This window comes from Bufo gargarizans, unplaced genomic scaffold (assembly GCF_014858855.1).
Source record: "Bufo gargarizans isolate SCDJY-AF-19 unplaced genomic scaffold, ASM1485885v1 fragScaff_scaffold_347_pilon, whole genome shotgun sequence".
NCBI classification, from domain to species: domain Eukaryota; kingdom Metazoa; phylum Chordata; class Amphibia; order Anura; family Bufonidae; genus Bufo; species Bufo gargarizans.
Window position 1 is genome coordinate 61,076 of NW_025334099.1, and position 20,913 is coordinate 81,988.

The window sequence follows — 20,913 nt, forward strand, 5'->3', positions numbered from 1 at the left end:
CTGTGTCCCCACAAATGATGACCTCCTCTCAGACTGAGACCTCCTTCCACACTGTGTTCCCACAAATGATGACCTCCTCTCAGACTGAGACCTCCTTCCACACTGTGTCCCCACAAATGATGACCTCCTCTCAGACTCAGACCTCCTTCCACACTGTGTCCCCACAAATGATGACCTCCTCTCAGAGTGAGACCTCCTTCCACACATTGTCCCCACAAATGATGACCTCCTCTCAGACTGAGACCTCCTTCCACACTGTGTCCCCACAAATGATGACCTCCTCTCAGACTGAGACCTCCTTCCACACTGTGTCCCCACAAATGATGACCTCCTCTCAGACTCAGACCTCCTTCCACACTGTGCCCCACAAATGATGACCTCCTCTCAGATTGAGACCTCCTTCCACACTGTGTCTCCTCAGACCATTGGCCTAGGCTCAGAAGCCTGATTACAGCAGGAGGTTGGAGCTGCTCCTCCTCGGCTTTTGTGGTGGGATGCACTTGCTGTTTTATCCTCATCCTTAGAATAAAGCCAGGAGAGTTTCTGCCTATCAGGGGCCGGGGGTGTGAGGGGAGGGGGGCTGTTCCTGACCAATTCCAAGCTCAGCATCCTGACGTCAGCTCCTGGCCCTCTGCCCCCAGCTCCTTTCTATAGAGATGCTAATTGTATGCCTCATCCAGGACTGATACCCTCATCTTAATTCCAGCATCTGATCAGATTGAACCCCCCAATTCTCACATCCCCTCTTCCCTGCAGCCCCCTCCCCCTCTCATCCTCTCCTCAGTATAAGCCCTCACACATCCCATTTCCTTCCTCCCTTTGTCTTTTCAATCCATGATTTTTTTGTCCTCAGCTGTGGGGGAGGGATAATATGAAGAAACAGCAATAAGAGAGTCTGGGAGGACACACCGGGGGCTCCGCCGTTATTACAGCCCAGGAGATCTTTTGCATTAATGGGACTGTGATACCCCCCACCACCGCCACTCTGCTCTCCAGTCTCCATTCCTCAGCCACTGTCTTCAGGACCACAATGGCTGGAGGGTCTCTTCACCAGAATGCTCCTTATCCTCCTGCACAACAGCAGCAAACCCCACAGATGGAGACCGAGGCTTCAGATTCAAGAAAGAGACCCCTGGAGACTCCAACTGAGGCTTCCAGCACCAAGAGGTCCAACACAGCAGGTCAGTCCAGATATTAAGGTGATGGGGTCTTATATTCTGGGGGGCTGAGACAGCAGCTCTGACCTTATGACATTGATCCTGGTATGCCTCATAGATACGGTTTCTGCTCCAGGATCTGTCACCTCTTGCCATCATGCACGGATTTGTGTGGCCTTCTCCATGGCATCTCCATTCACTAACCCGTCTATTGTCTGTGGAGGTTAACGGCTTGCGTCCTTGTTCACCTCAGCCATAGCATTTCATGCTCTTACATAAGATGTGAGGATGTGAGGCCCCTCGGGCCGTTCTCCTCACTGTGATATCTGGAGATGGTGGGCTCAGGCAAGCCTCCTTAGATCCACATTGTGTTTAAGACGACGACGGAGCCTTTTCGAGCCTCCATTTTTGTGAGCACAGAGAATGATATGGGCTGAGACTGGCTCCGGCCTCTGAGAAGTACCAGTCCACACACAGGACTGTAATCTCCACAAATAGAACCGCCATCTATCGCCTTGAACCCCCCAGCAGGCAGATACTGCACAGTGATAAGATGACGGGACACAAAGTCCAGACCCTACAATGGGCTTGTGAGAGGTGGACTGAAGGGTGAGATGACGGGCAGAGGGCCCTCCATCACCCATTATAGTATCGTCCTGCACGGTCTAGATGAACATTTAGGTCCCTTTCACACGAGCGAGTTTTCTGCGCAGGTGCAATGCGTGACATGAACGCATAGCAGCCGCGCTGAATCCGGACCCATTCATTTCAATGGGGCTGTGTACTTCAGCGTTGTTTTTCACGCATCACTTGTGCGTTGCGTGAAAATCGCAGCAGGTTCTATATTCTGCGTTTTTCTCGCACCACTGGCCCTATTGAAGTAAATGGGGCTGTGTGAAAAACGCATTACATCCGCAAGCAAGTGCGATTTTCATGGATGGTTGCTCATAGATGTTTCTAGTAAACAATCCGTTTTTTCACACGCGTGCAAAAAACATTAAAACACATTGCACTCGCGCGGAAAAAACTGAACAGCGCCATGCAATCGCAGACAAAACTCACTGAGCATGCTTGTAGAATCGCGCGATTTTCCCAGAACGCACCCGAAACGCATCCGGACCTAATCCAGAAAAAAAAAACATCTGCTTTCATCAAGTAGCAACAAGACCATTGTCCATGGATTGTGGCTGGTGCTGCAGCTCCACAGACGTGAACGCAATACCACACCTGCGGCCTAGGTGGCGCTGTTCTAGAAGGAAGAAGCCATGGTTTTCTGATGTTTGACAACCCCTTTAAGTTGTATTTTCACAAAAGATAAAGGCGACAATCGACTGAAAATGGCAAAAATGTGACCCATCATACTGTCCAAAACACGTACACGGTATTACCGGCTGACACTGCACGCGCCATTATCGGCTGACACTGCACGCGCCATTATCGGCTGACACTGCACGCGCCATTACCGGCTGACGCTGCACGCGCCATTATCGGCTGACGCTACACGCGCCATTATCGGCTGACACTGCACGCGTCATTATCGGCTGACACTGCACGCGCCATTATCGGCTGACACTGCACGCGCCATTATCGGCTGACACTGCACGCGTCATTATCGGCTGACACTGCACGCGCCATTATCGGCTGACACTGCACGCGCCATTATCGGCTGACGCTGCACGCGCCATTACCGGCTGACGCTGCACGCGCCATTACCGGCTGACGCTGCACGCGCCATTATCGGCTGACGCTACACGCGCCATTATCGGCTGACACTGCACGCGCCATTACCGGCTGACGCGGCACGCGCCATTACCGGCTGACGCTACACGCGCCATTACCGGCTGACGCTACACGCGCCATTATCGGCTGACGCTACACGCGCCATTACCGGCTGACGCTGCACGCGTCATTATCGGCTGACACTGCACGCGCCATTATCGGCTGACACTGCACGCGCCATTATCGGCTGACGCTACACGCGCCATTATCGGCTGACACTGCACGCGCCATTATCGGCTGACACTGCACGCGCCATTACCGGCTGACACTGCACGCGCCATTAGCGGCTGACACTGCACGCGCCATTACCGGCTGACGCTGCACGCGCCATTAGCGGCTGACGCTGCACGCGCCATTATCGGCTGACGCTGCACGCGTCATTATCGGCTGACACTGCACGCGCCATTATCGGCTGACACTGCACGCGCCATTATCGGCTGACGCTACACGCGCCATTATCGGCTGACACTACAGGCCCCATTATCGGCTGACACTGCACGCGCCATTATCAGCTAAGGCTACAGGTGCCATTATCGGCTGACACTGCACGCGCCATTATCGGCTGACACTGCACGCGCCATTATCGGCTGACACTGCACGCGCCATTATCGGCTGACACTGCACGCGCCATTACCGGCTGACACTGCACGCGCCATTACCGGCTGACACTGCACGCGCCATTACCGGCTGACACTGCACGCGCCATTACCGGCTGACACTACAGGCCCCATTATCGGCTTACACTGCACACGCCATTATCGGCTGACACTACAGGCGCCATTATCGGCTGACACTACAGGCGCCATTATCGGCTAAGGCTACACGCGCCATTATCGGCTGACACTGCACGCGCCATTACCGGCTGACACTACAGGCACCATTATCGGCTTACACTGCACACGCCATTATCGGCTGACACTACAGGCGCCATTATCGGCTGACACTACAGGCGCCATTATCGGCTAAGGCTACACGCGCCATTATCGGCTGACACTACACGCGCCATTATCGGCTGACACTACACGCGCCATTATCAGCTAAGGCTACAGGCACCATTATCGGCTTACACTGCACGCGCCATTACCGGCTGACACTACAGGCACCATTATCGGCTTACACTGCACACGCCATTATCGGCTGACACTACAGGCGCCATTATCGGCTGACACTACAGGCGCCATTATCGGCTGACACTGCACGCGCCATTATCGGCTGACACTGCACGCGCCTTATCGGCTGACACTGCACGCGCCATTATCGGCTGACACTGCACGCGCCATTACCGGCTGACACTGCACGCGCCATTATCGGCTGACACTACAGGTGCCATTATCGGCTGACACTGCACGCGCCTTATCGGCTGACACTGCACGCGCCATTATCGGCTGACACTGCACGCGCCATTACCGGCTGACACTGCATGCGCCATTATCGGCTGACACTACACGCGCCATTATCGGCTGACACTGCACGCGCCATTATCGGCTGACACTGCACGCGCCATTACCGGCTGACACTGCACGCGCCATTAGCGGCTGACACTGCACGCGCCATTACCGGCTGACGCTGCACGCGCCATTACCGGCTGACGCTGCACGCGCCATTATCGGCTGACGCTGCACGCGTCATTATCGGCTGACGCTGCACGCGCCATTATCGGCTGACACTGCACGCGCCATTATCGGCTGACGCTACACGCGCCATTATCGGCTGACACTGCACGCGCCATTATCGGCTGACACTACACGCGCCATTATCAGCTAAGGCTACAGGCACCATTATCGGCTTACACTGCACGCGCCATTACCGGCTGACACTACAGGCACCATTATCGGCTTACACTGCACACGCCATTATCGGCTGACACTACAGGCGCCATTATCGGCTGACACTACAGGCGCCATTATCGGCTGACACTGCACGCGCCATTATCGGCTGACACTGCACGCGCCTTATCGGCTGACACTGCACGCGCCATTATCGGCTGACACTGCACGCGCCATTACCGGCTGACACTGCACGCGCCATTATCGGCTGACACTACACGCGCCATTATCAGCTAAGGCTACACGCGCCATTATCGGCTGACACTACACGCGCCATTATCGGCTGACACTACACGCGCCATTATCAGCTAAGGCTACAGGCGCCATTATCGGCTGACACTACACGCGCCATTATCGGCTGACACTGCACGCGCCATTATCGGCTGACACTGCACGCGCCATTACCGGCTGACACTGCACGCGCCATTAGCGGCTGACACTGCACGCGCCATTACCGGCTGACGCTGCACGCGCCATTACCGGCTGACGCTGCACGCGCCATTATCGGCTGACGCTGCACGCGTCATTATCGGCTGACACTGCACGCGCCATTATCGGCTGACACTGCACGCGCCATTATCGGCTGACGCTACACGCGCCATTATCGGCTGACACTACAGGCCCCATTATCGGCTGACACTGCAAGCGCCATTATCAGCTAAGGCTACAGGTGCCATTATCGGCTGACACTGCACGCGCCATTATCGGCTGACACTGCACGCGCCATTATCGGCTGACACTGCACGCGCCATTATCGGCTGACACTGCACGCGCCATTACCGGCTGACACTGCACGCGCCATTACCGGCTGACACTGCACGCGCCATTACCGGCTGACACTGCACGCGCCATTACCGGCTGACACTACAGGCACCATTATCGGCTTACACTGCACACGCCATTATCGGCTGACACTACAGGCGCCATTATCGGCTGACACTACAGGCGCCATTATCGGCTAAGGCTACACGCGCCATTATCGGCTGACACTACACGCGCCATTATCGGCTGACACTACACGCGCCATTATCAGCTAAGGCTACAGGCGCCATTATCGGCTGACACTACAGGCGCCATTATCGGCTGACACTGCACGCGCCATTATCGGCTGACACTGCACGCGCCTTATCGGCTGACACTGCACGCGCCATTATCGGCTGACACTGCACGCGCCATTACCGGCTGACACTGCACGCGCCATTATCGGCTGACACTACAGGTGCCATTATCGGCTTACACTGCACGCGCCATTATCGGCTGACACTGCACGCGCCATTATCGTCTGACACTGCACGCGCCATTATCGGCTGACACTGCACGCGCCATTATCGGCTGACACTGCACGCGCCATTATCGGCTGACACTGCACGCGCCATTACCGGCTGACACTGCACGCGCCATTACCGGCTGACACTACAGGCACCATTATCGGCTTACACTGCACACGCCATTATCGGCTGACACTACAGGCGCCATTATCGGCTGACACTACAGGCGCCATTATCAGCTAAGGCTACACGCGCAATTATCGGCTGACACTACACGCGCCATTATCAGCTAAGGCTACACGCGCCATTATCGGCTGACACTACACGCGCCATTATCGGCTGACACTACACGCGCCATTATCGGCTGACACTACACGCGCCATTATCAGCTAAGGCTACAGGCGCCATTATCGGCTGACACTACAGGCCCCATTATCGGCTGACACTGCACGCGCCATTATCAGCTAAGGCTACACGCGCCATTATCGGCTGACACTACCTCCGCCATTATTGGCTAAGGCTACACGCGCCATTATCGGACAAGGCTACACGCGCCATTATCGGATGACACTACACGCGCCATTGTCGCATGACACTGCACGCGCCATTATCGGATGACACTACACGCGCCATTATCGACTGACACTGCACGCGCCATTATCGGATGACACTACAGGCGCCATTATCGGCTGACACTACAGGCGCCATTATCAGCTAAGGCTACACGCGCAATTATCGGCTGACACTACACGCGCCATTATCAGCTAAGGCTACACGCGCCATTATCGGCTGACACTACACGCGCCATTATCGGCTGACACTACACGCGCCATTATCGGCTGACACTACACGCGCCATTATCAGCTAAGGCTACAGGCGCCATTATCGGCTGACACTACAGGCCCCATTATCGGCTGACACTGCACGCGCCATTACCGGCTGACACTGCACGCGCCATTACCGGCTGACACTGCACGCGCCATTATCGGCTGACACTACAGGCGCCATTATCGGCTGACACTGCACGCGCCATTATCGGGTGACACTACAGGCCCCATTATCGGCTGACACTACAGGCCCCATTATCGGGTGACACTACAGGCCCCATTATCGGCTGACACTACAGGCCCCATTATCGGCTGACACTACAGGCCCCATTATCGGCTGACACTACACGCGCCATTATCGACTGACACTACAGGCCCCATTATCGGCTGACACTACAGGCCCCATTATCGGCTGACACTACACGCGCCATTATCGGCTGACACTACACACGTCATTATCGGCTGACACTACCTCCGCCATTATTGGCTAAGGCTACACGCGCCATTATCGGACAAGGCTACACGCGCCATTATCGGACGACACTACACGCGCCATTATCGGACAAGGCTACACGCGCCATTATCGGACAACACTACACGCGCCATTATCGGACGACACTACACGCGCCATTATCGGACGACACTACACGTGCCATTATCGGATGACACTACACGCGCCATTATCGGATGACACTACACGCGCCATTATCGGATGACACTACACGCGCCATTATCGGATGACACTACACGCGCCATTATCGGATGACACTACACGCGCCATTATCGGCTGACACCACACGCGCCATTATCGGCTGACACTGCACGCGCCATTATCGGCTGACACTACACGCGCCATTATCGGCTGACACCACACGCGCCATTATCGGCTGACACCACACGCGCCATTATCTACTGAGCCTACAGGAGGAGTAATGGCCGTCGAAGAATATTAGAAGATTAATGGTAAAGGGTTTTACAGGGCTATGTCTACCCACAATATACACTTCACCTATAGCTTCCTCTATACTACTCCGCACAGCAGAGCTGACAGATCCTCTATACTACACCGCACAGCAGAGCTGACAGATCCTCTATACTACACCGCACAGCAGAGCTGACAGAACCTCTATACTACACCACACAGCAGAGCTGACAGAACCTTTATACTACACCGTACAGCAGAGCTGACAGAACCTCTATACTACACCGCACAGCAGAGCTGACAGAACCTCTATACTACACCGCACAGCAGAGCTGACAGAACCTCTATACTACACCACACAGCAGAGCTGACAGATCCTCTATACTACACCGCACAGCAGAGCTGACAGAACCTCTATACTACACCGCACAGCAGAGCTGACAGAACCTCTATACTACACCACACAGCAGAGCTGACAGAACCTCTATACTACACCACACAGGAGAGCTGACAGAACCTTTATACTACACCGCACAGCAGAGCTGACAGAACCTCTATACTACACCACACAGCAGAGCTGACAGATCCTCTATACTACACCGCACAGCAGAGCTGACAGATCCTCTATACTACACCGCACAGCAGAGCTGACAGAACCTCTATACTACACCACACAGCAGAGCTGACAGAACCTTTATACTACACCGTACAGCAGAGCTGACAGAACCTCTATACTACACCGCACAGCAGAGCTGACAGAACCTCTATACTACACCGCACAGCAGAGCTGACAGAACCTCTATACTACACCACACAGCAGAGCTGACAGATCCTCTATACTACACCACACAGGAGAGCTGACAGATCCTCTATACTACACCGCACAGCAGAGCTGACAGAACCTCTATACTACACCGCACAGCAGAGCTGACAGAACCTCTATACTACACCACACAGCAGAGCTGACAGAACCTCTATACTACACCACACAGGAGAGCTGACAGAACCTTTATACTACACCGCACAGCAGAACTGACAGAACCTTTATACTACACCGCACAGCAGAGCTGACAGAACCTCTATACTACTCCGCACAGCAGGGCTGACAGAACCTTTATACTACACCACACAGCAGAGCTGACAGATCCTCTATACTACACCACACAGCAGAGCTGACAGATCCTCTATACTACACCGCACAGGAGAGCTGACAGATCCTCTATACTACACCACACAGCAGAGCTGACAGATCCTCTATACTACACCGCACAGGAGAGCTGACAGATCCTCTATACTACACCACACAGGAGAGCTGACAGATCCTCTATACTACACCACACAGCAGAGCTGACAGATCCTCTATACTACACCGCACAGCAGAGCTGACAGATCCTCTATACTACACCACACAGCAGAGCTGACAGAACCTCTATACTACTCCGCACAGGAGAGCTGACAGATCCTCTATACTACACCACACAGCAGAGCTGACAGATCCTCTATACTACACCGCACAGCAGAGCCGACAGATCCTCTATACTACACCACACAGCAGAGCTGACAGATCCTCTATACTACACCGCACAGCAGGGCTGACAGAATCTCGATACTACACAGCACAGCAGAGCTGACAGAACCTCTATACTACACCGCACAGCAGAGCTGACAGAACCTCTATACTACACCACACAGCAGAGCTGACAGATCCTCTATACTACACCGCACAGCAGAACTGACAGAACCTCTATACTACACCGCACAGCAGAGCTGACAGAACCTCTATACTACACCACACAGCAGAGCTGACAGAACCTCTATACTACACCACACAGGAGAGCTGACAGAACCTTTATACTACACCGCACAGCAGAACTGACAGAACCTTTATACTACACCGCACAGCAGAACTGACAGAACCTCTATACTACTCCGCACAGCAGGGCTGACAGAACCTTTATACTACACCGCACAGCAGAGCTGACAGAATCTCGATACTACACAGCACAGCAGAGCTGACAGAACCTCTATACTACACTGCACAGCAGAGCTGACAGATCCTCTATACTACACCACACAGCAGAGCTGACAGAACCTCTATACTACACTGCACAGCAGAGCTGACAGATGCTCCGCACTACACCACACAGCAGAGCTGACAGAACCTCTATACTACACCGCACAGCAGAGCTGACAGATCCTCTATACTACACCACACAGCAGAGCTGACAAAACCTCCATACTACACCGCAGAGCTGACAGAACCTCCATACTACACCGCACAGCAGAGCTGACAGAACCTCCATACTACACCGCACAGCAGAGCTGACAGAACCTTTATACTACACCGCACAGCAGAGCTGACAGAACATCTATACTACACCGCACAGCAGAGCTGACAGATTCTCTATACTACACCGCACAGCAGAGCTGACAGATCCTCTATACTACACCACACAGGAGAGCTGACAGAACCTCTATACTACACTGCACAGCAGAGCTGACAGATGCTCCGCACTACACCACACAGGAGAGCCGACAGATCCTCTATACTACACCGCACAGCAGAGCTGACAGAACCTCTATACTACACCGCAGAGCTGACAGAACCTCTATACTACACCGCACAGCAGAGCTGACAGATCCTCTATACTACACCACACAGCAGAGCTGACAGAACCTCTATACTACACCGCAGAGCTGACAGAACCTCTATACTACACCGCACAGCAGAGCTGACAGATCCTCTATACTACACCACACAGCAGAGCTGACAGAACCTCCATACTACACCGCAGAGCTGACAGAACCTCCATACTACACCGCACAGCAGGGCTGACAGATCCTCTATACTACACCACACAGGAGAGCTGACAGAACCTCTATACTACACCGCACAGCAGAGCAGACAGATCCTCTATACTACACCGCACAGGAGAGCTGACAGAACCTTTATACTACACCGCACAGCAGAGCTGACAGATCCTCTATACTACACCGCACAGCAGAGCTGACAGATCCTCTATACTACACCGCAGAGCTGACAGAACCTCTATACTACACCGCAGAGCTGACAGAACCTTTATACTACACCGCAGAGCTGACAGAACCTCCATACTACACCGCACAGCAGAGCTGACAGAACCTCTATACTACACCGCACAGCAGAGCTGACAGCTCCTCTATACTACACCACACAGGAGAGCCGACAGATCCTCTATACTACACCGCACAGCCGAGCTGACAGATCCTCTATACTACACCGCACAGCAGAGCTGACAGATCCTCTATACTACACCGCAGAGCTGACAGAACCTCTATACTACACCGCACAGCAGAGCTGACAGATCCTCTATACTACACCGCAGAGCTGACAGAACCTCCATACTACACCGCACAGCAGAGCTGACAGAACCTCTATACTACACCGCACAGCAGAGCTGACAGAACCTTTATACTACACCGCACAGCAGAGCTGACAGATCCTCTATACTACACCGCACAGCAGAGCTGACAGAACCTTTATACTACACCGCACAGCAGAGCTGACAGAACCTTTATACTACACAGCAGAGCTGACAGATTCTCTATACTACACCACACAGCAGAGCTGACAGAACCTTTATACTACACAGCACAGCAGAGCTGACAGAATCTCGATACTACACCACACAGCAGAGCTGACAGAACCTCTATACTACACCACACAGGAGAGCTGACAGAACCTTTATACTACACCGCACAGCAGAACTGACAGAACCTTTATACTACACCGCACAGCAGAACTGACAGAACCTCTATACTACTCCGCACAGCAGGGCTGACAGAACCTTTATACTACACCGCACAGCAGAGCTGACAGATCCTCTATACTACACCACACAGCAGAGCTGACAGAACCTCTATACTACACTGCACAGCAGAGCTGACAGATGCTCCGCACTACACCACACAGCAGAGCTGACAGAACCTCTATACTACACCGCACAGCAGAGCTGACAGATCCTCTATACTACACCACACAGCAGAGCTGACAAAACCTCCATACTACACCGCAGAGCTGACAGAACCTCAATACTACACCGCACAGCAGAGCTGACAGAACCTCCATACTACACCGCACAGCAGAGCTGACAGAACCTTTATACTACACCGCACAGCAGAGCTGACAGAACATCTATACTACACCGCACAGCAGAGCTGACAGATTCTCTATACTACACCGCACAGCAGAGCTGACAGATCCTCTATACTACACCACACAGGAGAGCTGACAGAACCTCTATACTACACTGCACAGCAGAGCTGACAGATGCTCCGCACTACACCACACAGGAGAGCCGACAGATCCTCTATACTACACCGCACAGCAGAGCTGACAGATGCTCCGCACTACACCACACAGCAGAGCTGACAGAACCTCTATACTACACCGCAGAGCTGACAGAACCTCTATACTACACCGCACAGCAGAGCTGACAGATCCTCTATACTACACCACACAGCAGAGCTGACAGAACCTCCATACTACACCGCAGAGCTGACAGAACCTCCATACTACACCGCACAGCAGGGCTGACAGATCCTCTATACTACACCACACAGGAGAGCTGACAGAACCTCTATACTACACCGCACAGCAGAGCCGACAGATCCTCTATACTACACCGCACAGGAGAGCTGACAGAACCTTTATACTACACCGCACAGCAGAGCTGACAGATCCTCTATACTACACCGCACAGCAGAGCTGACAGATCCTCTATACTACACCGCAGAGCTGACAGAACCTCTATACTACACCGCAGAGCTGACAGAACCTTTATACTACACCGCAGAGCTGACAGAACCTCCATACTACACCGCACAGCAGAGCTGACAGAACCTCTATACTACACCGCACAGCAGAGCTGACAGCTCCTCTATACTACACCACACAGGAGAGCCGACAGATCCTCTATACTACACCGCACAGCAGAGCTGACAGATCCTCTATACTACACCGCACAGCAGAGCTGACAGATCCTCTATACTACACCGCAGAGCTGACAGAACCTCTATACTACACCGCACAGCAGAGCTGACAGATCCTCTATACTACACCGCAGAGCTGACAGAACCTCCATACTACACCGCACAGCAGAGCTGACAGAACCTCTATACTACACCGCACAGCAGAGCTGACAGAACCTTTATACTACACCGCACAGCAGAGCTGACAGATCCTCTATACTACACCGCACAGCAGAGCTGACAGAACCTTTATACTACACCGCACAGCAGAGCTGACAGAACCTTTATACTACACAGCAGAGCTGACAGATTCTCTATACTACACCACACAGCAGAGCTGACAGAACCTTTATACTACACAGCACAGCAGAGCTGACAGAATCTCGATACTACACCACACAGCAGAGCTGACAGAACCTCTATACTACACCGCACAGCAGAGCTGACAGAACCTTTATACTACACCACACCGCAGAGCTGACAGATCCTCTATACTACACCGCACAGCAGAGCTGACAGAACCTCTATACTACACCGCACAGCAGAGCTGACAGAACCTTTATACTACACCACACCGCAGAGCTGACAGAACCTCTATACTACACCGCACAGCAGAGCTGACAGATCCTCTATACTACACCGCAGAGCTGACAGAACCTCTATACTACACCGCACAGCAGAGCTGACAGATCCTCTACACTACACCGCAGAGCTGACAGAACCTCCATACTACACCGCACAGCAGAGCTGACAGAACCTCTATACTACACCGCACAGCAGAGCTGACAGAACCTTTATACTACACCGCACAGCAGAGCTGACAGATCCTCTATACTACACCGCACAGCAGAGCTGACAGAACCTTTATACTACACCGCACAGCAGAGCTGACAGAACCTTTATACTACACAGCAGAGCTGACAGATTCTCTATACTACACCACACAGCAGAGCTGACAGAACCTTTATACTACACAGCACAGCAGAGCTGACAGAATCTCGATACTACACCACACAGCAGAGCTGACAGAACCTCTATACTACACCGCACAGCAGAGCTGACAGAACCTTTATACTACACCACACCGCAGAGCTGACAGATCCTCTATACTACACCGCACAGCAGAGCTGACAGAACCTCTATACTACACCGCACAGCAGAGCTGACAGAACCTTTATACTACACCACACCGCAGAGCTGACAGAACCTCTATACTACACCGCAGAGCTGACAGATCCTCTATACCAGTGTTTCCCAACCAGTGTGCCTCCAGCTGTTGCAAAACTACAACTCCCAGCGTGCCTGCACAACCAAAGGCTGTCTGGGCATGCTGGGAGTTGTAGTTTTGCAACAGCTGGAGGCACGCTGGTTGGGAAACACTGCTCTATACTACACCGCACAGCAGAGCTGACAGAACCTCTATACTACACCACACAGCAGAGCTGACAGAACCTCTATACTACACCACACAGCAGAGCTGACAGATCCTCTATACTACACCGCACAGCAGAGCTGACAGAACCTCTATACTACACCGCACAGCAGAGCTGACAGAACCTCTATACTACACCACACAGCAGAGCTGACAGATCCTCTATACTACACAGCACAGCAGAGCTGACAGAATCTCGATACTACACCGCACAGCAGAGCTGACAGAACCTTTATACTACACCGCACAGCAGAGCTGACGGAACCTCGATATACACCGCACAGCAGAGCTGACAGAACCTCTATACTACACCGCAGAGCTGACAGAACCTCTATACTACACCGCACAGCAGAGCTGACAGAACCTCTATCCTACACCGCACAGCAGAGCTGACAGAACCTCTATACTACACCGCACAGCAGAGCTGACAGAACCTCTATACTACACCACACAGCAGAGCTGACAGAACCTCTATACTACACCACACAGCAGAGCTGACAGAACCTCTATACTACACCGCACAGCAGAGCTGACAGATCCTCTATACTACACCGCAGAGCTGACAGAACCTCCATACTACACCGCACAGCAGAGCTGACAGAACCTCTATACTACACCGCACAGCAGAGCTGACAGAACCTTTATACTACACCGCACAGCAGAGCTGACAGAACCTTTATACTACACAGCACAGCAGAGCTGACAGAATCTCGATACTACACCGCACAGCAGAGCTGACAGAACCTCTATACTACACCGCACAGCAGAGCTGACAGAACCTTTATACTACACCACACCGCAGAGCTGACAGATCCTCTATACTACACCGCACAGCAGAGCTGACAGAACCTCTATACTACACCGCACAGCAGAGCCGACAGATCCTCTATACTACACCACACAGCAGAGCTGACAGAACCTCTATACTACACCGCAGAGCTGACAGAACCTCCATACTACACCGCACAGCAGAGCTGACAGAACCTTTATACTACACCACACCGCAGAGCTGACAGATCCTCTATACTACACCGCACAGCAGAGCTGACAGAACCTCTATACTACACCACACAGCAGAGCTGACAGAACCTTTATACTACACAGCACAGCAGAGCTGACAGAATCTCGATACTACACCGCACAGCAGAGCTGACAGAACCTTTATACTACACCACACAGCAGAGCTGACAGAACCTCGATATACACCGCACAGCAGAGCTGACAGATTCTCTATACTACACCACACAGCAGAGCTGACAGAACCTCTATACTACACCACACAGCAGAGCTGACAGAATCTCGATACTACACCGCACAGCAGAGCTGACAGAACCTCTATACTACACCGCAGAGCTGACAGAACCTCCATACTACACCGCACAGCAGAGCTGACAGAACCTTTATACTACACCACACCGCAGAGCTGACAGATCCTCTATACTACACCGCACAGCAGAGCTGACAGAACCTCTATACTACACCACACAGCAGAGCTGACAGAACCTTTATACTACACAGCACAGCAGAGCTGACAGAATCTCGATACTACACCGCACAGCAGAGCTGACAGAACCTTTATACTACACCACACAGCAGAGCTGACAGAACCTCGATATACACCGCACAGCAGAGCTGACAGATTCTCTATACTACACCACACAGCAGAGCTGACAGAACCTCTATACTACACCACACAGCAGAGCTGACAGAATCTCGATACTACACCGCACAGCAGAGCTGACAGATCCTCTATACTACACCACACCGCAGAGCTGACAGAACCTCGATATACACCGCACAGCAGAGCTGACAGAACCTCGATACTACACCCCACAGCAGAGCTGACAGAACCTCTATACTACACCACACAGCAGGGCTGACAGATCCTCCGTAGGACGCCTTCACAGGCGGCTCCATCCACCTGGCAGGTACCGATCTCCATGTGCTTTGCCGCTTTATTCCGATGAATGCCACGGATTTTCTGCATCATAATCTGCAGTGTGTGAAGACGCCCTTAGACTCTTTAGGTTTGCAGGACTTCGAGTCCAGCGTTGAAGACTCAGTGGTGGTCCAATGTGACATAGACTTGTGTTTTTCAGGAGAAGATGGCGATTTGTTCCTGAAGGTTCTCATACCAAGTTATGCCGCTGGTTCCATCATCGGTAAAGGCGGCCAAACAATTGTCCAGCTGCAGCGAGAGACGGGGGCGACCATCAAGCTGTCCAAGTCTAAAGACTTCTACCCAGGTGAGTGTCTGTGCCATGGACATGGCAGGTCTGCTGGAAGTTATGGTGCATCATGGAAGGTTCCGGCAGGAGGTACTCAATGGTACAGAGATGGGGATAGAACAAGGGGAAACTGAGAGCTAAGTCCAAGAGCTGACAATCTAGATGAGTGTACCAGGAAGCAGTCTGTGAGATACGGGGTGGCATGTCCAAGAGGCAGAGCCCTATGGGGATAGGTTGTTTATGAGGTAGAGTTCCTATGGGGATAGGCTGTCCAAGAGGCAGAGCCCTATGGGGATAGGTTGTTTATGAGGTAGAGTTCCTATGGGGATAAGCTGTCTATGAGGTAGAGGTCCTATGGGGATAGCCTGTCTATGCGGTAGAGCCCCTATGGGGATAAGCTGTCTATGAGGTAGAGCTCCTATGGGGATAGGCTGTCTATGAGGTAGAGCGCCTATGGGGATAAGCTGTCTATGAGGTAGAGCTCCTATGGGGATAGGCTGTCTATGAGGTAGAGCTCCTATGGGGATAGGCTGTCTATGAGGTAGAGCTCCTATGGGGATAGGCTGTCTATGAGGTAGAGCTCCTATGGGGATAGGCTGTCTATGAGGTAGAGCTCCTATGGGGATAGGCTGTCTATGAGGTAGAGCTCCTATAATGAAAGGCTGTCTATGAGGCAGAGCTCCTATGGGGATAGGCTGTCTATGAGGCAGAGCTCCTATGGGGATAGGCTGTGTATGAGGTAGAGCTCCTATGGGGATAGGCTGTCTATGAGATAGAGCTCCTATGGGGATAGGCTGTCTATGAGGTAGAGCTCCTATAATGAAAGGCTGTCTATGAGGTGGAGCTCCTTTGGTAATAGTCCATATTGGACATATTCAGACTGGGCCATCTACAGAGGGTCGTGCACTGTAAGCCCGGGATATGCTTTTTCATGCATACACAGTGGTGCTTTAAAGTGTGTTAACTATTAAGACTTTTCTATATTTCTGAATACAAGTCATAAAAGTAGATAAAGATAATCCAATCAGACAAATGAGTCACAAACATTGTACTTGGGAAAATGCTCCAATCTCAGGCCTACAAGTGGCAAAAGTATGTGAACTAGGGGTGGGCAATATAAACGATATGCAATAGAAATTTGGCCAACGATAGAGATTTCGTTTATATAGCCATATCGGGGTAGAAAATGGCATGTGCCGCTCTCCAAGTATTAAATTAATTGCGGCCTCCCCTCTACACGATTAAATCATTGGTGGCAGTGGCCCCAGGGTGACAGCTTCAAATTGGAGCCCCAGCAGTTTAATCACGGGGCTCCGATCGGTTACCATGGCAGCCAGGACGCTACTGAAGCCTTTGCTGCCATGGTAACCTCCCTGCTGCTGTGTGCACTATGCACAGGACAGCAGGGAGAGTGTGAGGTCCTATTCACCCTGGTAGAGCTCTATCAGACTCTACTGAAGCCCTGGCTGCCATGGTAACCTCCCTGCTGCTGTGTGTACTATGCACAGGGCAGCAGGGAGAGTGTGAGGTCCTATTCACCCTGATAGAGCTCTATCAGACTCTACTGAAGCCCTGGCTGCCATGTTAACATCCCTGCTGCTATGTGTACTATGCCCAGGACAGCAGGGAGAGTGTGAGGTCCTATTCACCCTGATAGAGCTCTATCAGACACTACTGAAGCCCTGGCTGCCATGGTAACCTCCCTGCTGCTGTGTGTACTATGCACAGGACAGCAGGGAGAGTGTGAGGTCCTATTCACCCTGATAGAACTCTATCAGACTCTACTGAAGCCCTGGCTGCCATGGTAACCTCCCTGCTGCTGTGTGTACTATGCACAGGACAGCAGGGAGAGTGTGAGGTCCTATTCACCCTGATAGAACTCTATCAGACTCTACTGAAGCCCTGGCTGCCATGGTAACCTCCCTGCTGCTGTGTGCACTATGCACAGGACAGCAGGGAGAGTGTGAGGTCCTATTCACCCTGGTAGATCTCTATCAGACTCTACTGAAGCCCTGGCTGCCATGGTAACCTCCCTGCTACAGTGTGTACTATGCACAGGACAGCAGGGAGAGTGTGAGGTCCTATTCACCCTAATAGAGCTCTATCAGACTCTACTGAAGCCCTGGCTGCCATGGTAACCTCCCTGCTGCTGTGTGCACTATGCACAGGGCAGCAGGGAGAGTGTGAGGTCCTATTCACCCTGATAGAGCTCTATCAGACTCTACTGAAGCCCTGGCTGCCATGGTAACCTCCCTGCTACAGTGTGTACTATGCACAGGACAGCAGGGAGAGTGTGAGGTCCTATTCACCCTAATAGAGCTCTATCAGACTCTACTGAAGCCCTGGCTGCCATGGTAACCTCCCTGCTACAGTGTGTACTATGCACAGGACAGCAGGGAGAGTGTGAGGTCCTATTCACCCTGGTAGATCTCTATCAGACTCTACTGAAGCCCTGGCTGCCATGGTAACCTCCCTGCTACAGTGTGTACTATGCACAGGACAGCAGGGAGAGTGTGAGGTCCTATTCACCCTAATAGAGCTCTATCAGACTCTACTGAAGCCCTGGCTGCCATGGTAACCTCCCTGCTGCTGTGTGCACTATGCACAGGACAGCAGGGAGAGTGTGAGGTCCTATTCACCCTGGTAGAGCTCTATCAGGGGGAACAGGACAAGGGTTCTAGCCACTAAGGAGGCTTATAGTTATTAAATAAAAAGTTAAAAAAAAAAAAAAAAAAAGGTTTAATCCCTCCCCCCCCCCCCCGGAATATCGCACATGCTTAAAATTATATCGCAATATAGATTTGAGGCCATATCGCCTCAGATCATCAGCATCTGATCGGCGGGGTTCCGACACCTGGGACCCCCGCCGATCAGCTGTTTGAGAAGGCAGCGGCACTCCAGCAGCGCTGCGGCCCTCTCGCTGTTTATCGCTGGCCCAGTGACGTCACGACTAGTGTCAATGGCCTGGGTGGGGCTAAGCTCTGTTTACTTGAATGGGGATGTCACTGGGCCAGCAGTAAACAGCGAGAAGGCCGCAGCGCTGCTGGAGTGCCGCTGCTGGAGTGCCGCTGCCTTCTCGAACAGCTGATCGGCGGGGGTCCCGGGTGTCGGACCCCTGCCGATCAGAAGCTGATGATCTATCCAGAGGACAGAGTGCAGAACCCCTTTAATGTAAAGAACAAGGATCTGTTTGTGACAGGCTGTCTATTGGGGGGCGGGGGGAGGCACTGTGTGTATGTCTCTTTGTTTATCCTCGCATCCCCCATCCACACCTATCCATTAACCCCTTAAGGACCCATGACGTACATGTACGTAATTTCTTTGCGGGACCCCTGCTGCATGCGCCGGCATCGGTGAAATCAGCGATTAACCCTTCATGTGCCGCGGACAGCGCTGACCGCGGCACGTGCGATGTCGGGCGGGGATCGGTGCTGCTGTGACAGGGACCCGATGGCATGGAAGGCAGCCCGATGCCTGTGAGCTCCAGCCCCCGGATCTCACAGGTAGGAAGCTGGAAGTGTATTGCACTGTATTACACATACAGACAATGCATTCCAATACAGAAGTAATGGAAGGCATTGTAAAGGGGATCAGACCCCCAAAAGTTCAGACAAAGTGGGACAAAAAATAAAGTGAAAAAAATGTTTAAAAAAATAAAGTTTTGCCCCCCAAATTAAAAGTTTCAAGTAAAAAAATTAAATAAAAACGTCATTTTCCCCAAATAAAAGTAAAAATAAATTTGTAAAAATTAAGGAAAAAAAAAAAAAAAAGGAGTATAAATATTAGGTATCGCCGCATCCGTATCGACCGGCTCTATAATCATATCACATGACCTAACCCCTCAGATGAACACCGTAAAAAAATAAAAACTGCTAAATAAACCATTTTTTTCTGACCTTACATCACAAAAAGTACAACACCAAGCGATCAAAAAGGAGTTTGCCCACCAAAATAGTACCAATCTAACCGTAACCTCATCCCGCAAAAAATGAGCCCCTACCTAAGACAATCACTCAAAAAATAAAAATAAATATGGCTCAGAATATGGAGACACTAAAACATTGTTTTGTTTTAAAAATGCTGTTATTGTGTAAAACTTAAGTAAATAAAAAGAAGAAGTATACATATTAGGTATTGCCGCGTCCGTAAGAACCTTTTCTATAAAAATATCACATGACCTAACCCCTCAGGTAAACACCGTAAAAAAATAAAAATGAAAACTGTAAAAAAAAGCTATTTTTTGTCACCTTACATCACAAAAAGTGCAATAGCAAATTATCAAAAAGTCATATGCACCCTATAATAGTACCACTCAAACCGTCATCTCTTCCCCCCCAAAAATGAGCCCCTACACAAGACAGTCGCCCAAAAAATAAATAAAACTTTGGCTTTCAGAATGTGGAGACAGTAAAAAAAATCATATTTTTTTCAAAAATGCTTTGTTATGTAAAACTGAAACAACAA

The 20,913-nt window shown here is 51.7% G+C and overlaps 1 protein-coding gene across 1 annotated transcript in view; it reads left to right on the plus strand.

Annotated features, from left to right (window-relative positions):
• Window positions 1–878: 878 nt before the first annotated feature.
• The window catches only part of LOC122922422 (RNA-binding protein Nova-2-like), a 52,226-nt gene continuing 32,191 nt past the window's right edge, over window positions 879–20,913 (plus strand). The window contains exons 1-2 of the mRNA XM_044273023.1: window positions 879–1,181; window positions 16,321–16,467. Coding sequence (XP_044128958.1) covers window positions 1,031–1,181; window positions 16,321–16,467 — 298 coding nt within the window. The 5' untranslated portion in view covers window positions 879–1,030. The remainder of the gene's footprint in view (window positions 1,182–16,320; window positions 16,468–20,913) is intronic.